The following is a 5,852-nucleotide window of genomic DNA, read 5'->3' as shown; positions in this document are numbered from 1 at the left end:
GCTTATGTGCAGGCACTGTTTGGCTGATGCAATAAATCGGGTGGACTATACACAAGAACCCCTGCTCTCATTGCGCTCAGTGGAGGGAGACAGACAATCAACATAAACAGCAAGTTATATAATGTGTTAGAAAATGCTAAGCTCCTGGGAGAAATAGAGCAGAATAAGGGGTTGGAAGGATGCGGCAGTTGTAAATAGGATGCCTCATCTAGAGGTGACATCTGAGCAATGTGGCTATCTGGGGACAGAGCCTTCCAGGCCTAGGAGACAGCTGATGCAAGCACCCCGGTGCCTGGCGTGTGGAGGAACAGCAAGGAGGCCAGTGGAGCATGTGTGGGATGGGGCGGGGGGAGGGGGAAGCAGTAGGAGATGAGCTAAGAGAATACATGGGGCAAATCACATGGGGCCTCTTGGGCTATTGTAAAGACTTTATTCATCTGAGAGCGACGAGGAGGCATTGGAGGGTTTGGAGCTGAGGACTGACACGATCTGATCTGTGTTTTAACAAGGGATCCCTGGGGGCTGCTGAACTGGGAATAGGATAGAAGCAAGGGTGGAAGCAGGGAGACCAGTTAAGGGGAGAGAAGATGATGATGGTTGGGACCATGGTGAGATCAGAGGAAGTAGGAGGGAGAGATAAGATACTGGACAAAATTTCAGGGTAGAACCTACAGGATTTACTGATAGATCAGACACTGGATGTGATGGAAAGAAGTCAAGGGATCTTGGAGATCCCTCCCTACCGGGTAACAAGAAAAACACGAAATATTTACATAACAAGAAAAAGATCACATTTGCTATATTATGAAAGTAAGTACTTAAACACGTCACATAATTCCCTCCACGTTTGAACCACCACCCCTCCCCAGCCATGGTGACATCAGGGAGGCCAGGTGCGCAAGTCTCTCCACGGTCAGCCCCGCCCAGGCCCGCCCCTGGAGCCCAGGCCCCACCCCTGGCCGACCTGGCCCGCCCACCAGGCCCCGCCCTTGTTGCCATGGTGATCACCGGCGCTCGGGCCGCGTCCCGGAGTCTCCCGCGAGGCTCTGGTTGCTATGGTGATCGCGGCGCAAGGCGCTGGCGGAACACTTTTGGCTGTGAGCCCCATCCCCGACGTCCCGGATTCGTCAGACGCCCGCCTGTCCCGTGTGGTGCTCGTTGCCATGGTGATCGCGGCCACTGGACCCTCCGGACTAGGCAGCGTCAGGAGCCTCTGCAGCCGCCGCAGGTGAGTCAGCCGCCCCTTCGGACTCACCCTCTCCCGCCCGCGTGATCCCCCGCCCACCTCCCACTGCATAACCTGAAAGCGGCCTGGGCCCCGGGCCTCCTCGTTTCCTGACCGCACACCCCGGGCCCCCAGTGCTGGTCTGGGGAGAGACGGTCCGATGCGGAGGACCACAGGCCTCTCTCAGTCAAGGCCACCCAGTGCGGAGGGGGCGGGAGGGAGAAGGAGCCGGGGCTGTGGAATAGGCGGGAGGGGCCCGGTGCCGGCTGGGGTGGTTCTGGGAAAGGCCTGTGGGTTGAACCCTGAGGGCCCTGCATACCCAGAGCCTTCATCCCTTAAGGGGCAAGAGCGGGGGACCCCTCCCCACTCTACTACCTCTGCCCGGGCTGTGTGCACAGCCTGGCGACTGTGCTCCTTCACTCAGCCCAGAGCTGAGCTCAGGGAGGGGCCACTCCTGGTGGACATCGGGCAGGAGACTCAGGTCTCCTCGACTCCCAGGCCGGGTGGCAGGCCTGGTACCCGCCCCCGTGCCCCAACACACACTGCCTGCAGGTTGGAGAGATGACCCCTGGCATCCTGACATTCCTGACAGAGAAGGAGGCTTGGACCTGTTTTCAAAGCTACTGCAACGTTAGGCATCAACTTTGGGGGAGTCCCCAGGGATTTGCACAGCTCCCTAACTCTCTTCCCCCTTTTGGGGCCACAGGACTCCCAGGAAGGATGAGGTCCTCTGTGATGCCTTTGGGGCCCACTGTGAGCCGGGACCGCGTCATCACCAGCTTCCCTAAGGTAGGGAGGCGTTAGCCAACCCTTGATATGTGTACTGCTCTCTGGACACCATGCCCTCATCCGGCTTTCCCCACCTCACTCACCACTGGAAACAAAGCAGGTGAACCGGGGAGGTCAGTCCCTCACTGACAGACCCCAGGGACTCAGCAGACTTCTTGAGAGGCTTGGCGTTGACTTGCCCAAGGTGGGCCAGCAAGTGAAAGGTGACACCAGGAGGCAGTGTGGCATGGATGTTAAGGGCACAGACTTTGCAGTCAGACTGTCCTGGGTGTGAATCCTGCATGTCATTAAGCTGTGTGACCGCGGGCAAGTTACTCAACCTCTCAGAGCCACTGGTACAGAAGGATAATTCCTCTCATGTTGGGTGTCTGGCTAATGGTAAAAGGGAGCTCCCTTGCCCAAGTGTGGTCACTGTTTTTCTCATTTTAATTATGACACTATCAAACAGCACTCCAGTTTCCTTACACCAAATCCAAAGTCTCACCCCTTACCATTCTGCCTTCTGTCCTTGCTGGAAACTCACAGCTCTCTTCCATCTGTATTAAAATCCATTATTAATCACAGCATGGGATGCAAATCTGCACAGCCTCCCAAGGGGGCAGCGGGATAATGTCTCCCAGCACTGCAGATGCTCAGGGCCAGGCACTGCAGCAATCTGTAAAGTAGAAGGTCAGACACAACATAATGTCCTCGAGAGGGGGCCACTTAGACAGCAAAATGCTGCTTCTTGACACAGACTCGGGGAGGCATGAGCACCTCTCAGGGGCTGATGCACAATGAGAGCCAAAGTAAGTTGTTGAGCACCACGTGTGAGAAAAGGAGCAGGAGAAAAAAAATGCATGTGTTTGCTTCTACGTGCAGGGTATCTGGAAGGATGCTTAAGATCCTGCCGTCAGTGGTTGGTGCTGTGTGCGGGGGGAGAAATCCTCTCTTTTGAGTCTTGAAATCTGTGCCCAGGCCAGTAGGGGAAGGAGGGTAGACTCTGGGTATTTGGGGTCCGCAGTCATTCCTCCTCCCCCTCTCCTGCCTTCCCCCCGACCCCGAGTTCTGTCTCCAACATGCACAGATAAAGCCTCGGTGCCTTAGACCCGTGGACAGTGCCCCCAGGACTTTCCATCTCATCAGAGGCCCAGGCAGCTGCTTCTCTACTGAACTTGACAGTGGTGACTGGGGATGACGGGGACTGGGGTTAAAAAGCCAAAGGAAGGGAAGCGTGATTGGCACAAAACAGTCCAGGTCTCATGGGATGAAGGACCCCAATTACAAAGTGGGATGAGGCTCAGAGAGGTAGGGAGGACTGCCTGAGGTCACACAGCTGGGCGTGGGGGAGCCCAGACTTGACCCAACCGTGGCCGACTCCAGAGCTCTGACGTTTCCCCACCTTGGGAGGCAGGCTAGGGCATCCCTGCTTCCACAGAAGGTGAGATTCTCCCCCAACTGCCTGTGGCGAAGTTCATCCCACACTCCAGGGCCACAGCACTTCAGACCCAAGCAATTCTCGGTCAGATGGGGCCAGTCCTTCCTTCACCCCATGTGCCTCGGTTTCCCTCTGTGCACTTCCTGCCAGCCTTCCCTAGCACACTTCTCCAATCTGTCCCAAGTCCTGGGACCCCTCTACTGACTGCCGTGTCTTGGCCAGCCCCCAGCTTGACACTGAAAAGGAAGTGGACGGAAAAGCAGCCAGCTTTCCCGAGAGGTGGCCACACACCTTCGCGTGGCCGGGGGCCCTGGGCTGAGCGCTCGTCTGCACTGCCCACTTGCTCCTCCAGTGAGCAGACCAAGAGGTGCCGTGAGGGGTGTCCCCACCTTACAGATGAGGACATGGGCTCTGTGAGGTCCCGCCCTCACCCTTGGCCGAGCTCCTTCACCGTCCCTGCTGCCTTGGTCACACAGAGCCGAGAGGGCAGGTGGACCAGGGCAGAGCCACAGGGGCCCTGAAAGACAGAGGGGTGGCCCAGGGACCACAGCAGAGCACAGCAGCCGTCTCCAGCTTGGCCTGCTCCCACATCCTGGCCATGCCCCACACTTAGCCTTGGCCAATCTGACCGCAAAACGTAATGGTCACCTTTCATTTGTTTAATATCATTTTTTCTAATTATAGAACAAACCTGCATTTGATAAGTGTCATGGCATCTTTGCTGATCACTTAGTATGTATGGGCCAGACCAGCTCTGCGCTGGTGGCTTCACAAATATAACCTCGTTTTATGCCCCCAAGTCCCTGAGATTTTCCAGATGCAGAAAATGAAGTTCGGAGACATGAGGCAACTACCCAGGGTCACACAGCGGCTGAGGGTGGACACAGGGGCCCTGCTCTTAGACCACTACCCAGTTCTGCCTTCTGAAAAATATGGAAGAAGAAAGTGCCTTCCAGAACATTTTCCATGCACAGATATGCATATTTTTAAAACAAAAATGGCCTCAGAGATCCATAGAAGGTGTAGGAGGATCTTGGCACTAAAAGGGCCCTTACAGCCCACCCCTCCTCTCACTGGAAGAGGCCCAGAGGGGACAGAGTGTTGATACGCCCGCAGCAAGGGCACAGCTGCCCCCAGCGGGACACTGCTCTCTGGATCCCCACCTGAGCTCCCTGGTGTGTCCTGGTCCCACTGCTCCTCCTCGGGGCTCACAAGACCCTGGAGCCTTGGGAGTCGCTGACAAGGTAGAGGACAGATGTGACAGAGGCTCAGGAAGGAGGGAGCTCTGGGTAGTAAGTCACACCTGCTGCCCGCTTGGCGAGCTTTGCAGGGTGATGTGCCCACCTGTCTGTCTGTCTGTCTTGTTTCCAGTGGTACACGCCCGTCGCCTGCCTGCAGCTCCGGGAGCACTTTCACGGGCAGATCAGCGCCGCCTGCCAGCACGGGAATACGGGGACCGTCGGGTGAGTGCCGGCTTGGCCAGGGGAGGGTGGGGAGGGCCGAGCGCACGTGTGAGTGTGTGGATGCGGGCACCGCCACCCCGTACAGGTCTGAGGAGCATCAGACGTTTATCTGGCTTTACCTGCTGCGCCTGCTGTAGGAACAGCTCCCCACCCCCCTTGGTGAGGCCAGCAGCGAGGCCTGAGCACGGCTGTTCCCTCCAGAAGCATTTCCTGCCCTTCAGGCCTCAGACTTAGTGTTGGGTCCCTGGGGTCTCCTCTGAGTCCCCACCACACCTGCCCCCTCACCCAGATGGAGCGGGTGCCCCCTGCACCATGCTCCTGAACTCCGCGCTGGGTTCCTCGCCAGGCCACACGCAGGAAGGAGAGGCACGTGTGCGCCCCGTCATTGCCTCAGGGCGCCTGGCACTGCGGCACAGGTGTCCTGCCATGGTCACATCTTCTTAGCAAACGGGTGCGGGGTCCTGCTTCCACCATGCATCCGGAGGGGCTCATGGTCTGTTCAGGGAGAAGGCTGAGCTCACAAGTCACATGGGGACAGTGAGGCCAGGATGGCCGAGGTGGCCATGGTCACGGGCTGAGCATGGCGGCAGCTGCTGGGGGAGTGCTGGTTCCACACCAGGGGCTTCCCACCAAGGAGCTCCCAACCCTTCCCCACACTCAGTGCTGGGAGGCCAGGAAACTGGGGCACAGGGGAACCCAGTGGCCCTGCGGCAGCACCTTTACTCCTCCTGAGAAGCAGAGTCAGGGCCACCTGCTCCAGAGCTAGCAGCGCAGGGACTTCCCCGGCGGTCCGGTGGTTAGGACTCTGCGCTTTCACTGCCGGGGCCTGGGTTCGATCCCTGGTCAGGGAACTAAGATCCCGCAAGCCTCATGGGTACGGCCAAAAACAAAACAAAACACCAGACGCGCGCGCACACAAACACACACACACACACACACACACACACACACACACACA

The 5,852-nt window shown here is 57.8% G+C and overlaps 1 protein-coding gene across 1 annotated transcript in view; it reads left to right on the top strand.

Annotated features, from left to right (window-relative positions):
- Positions 1 to 1,937: 1,937 nt before the first annotated feature.
- RAB36 (RAB36, member RAS oncogene family) overlaps positions 1,938 to 5,852 on the top strand; it is a 13,370-nt gene continuing 9,455 nt past the window's right edge. The window contains exons 1-2 of the mRNA XM_007451045.1: positions 1,938 to 2,014; positions 4,803 to 4,894. Coding sequence (XP_007451107.1) covers positions 1,946 to 2,014; positions 4,803 to 4,894 — 161 coding nt within the window. The 5' untranslated portion in view covers positions 1,938 to 1,945. The remainder of the gene's footprint in view (positions 2,015 to 4,802; positions 4,895 to 5,852) is intronic.

The sequence above is a fragment of the Lipotes vexillifer genome, unplaced genomic scaffold (genome assembly GCF_000442215.2).
Source record: "Lipotes vexillifer unplaced genomic scaffold, Lipotes_vexillifer_v1.1 scaffold1783, whole genome shotgun sequence".
In the NCBI taxonomy this organism is placed as follows: Eukaryota; Metazoa; Chordata; class Mammalia; order Artiodactyla; family Lipotidae; genus Lipotes; species Lipotes vexillifer.
This window is presented reverse-complemented; position numbering and strand designations above follow the sequence as displayed.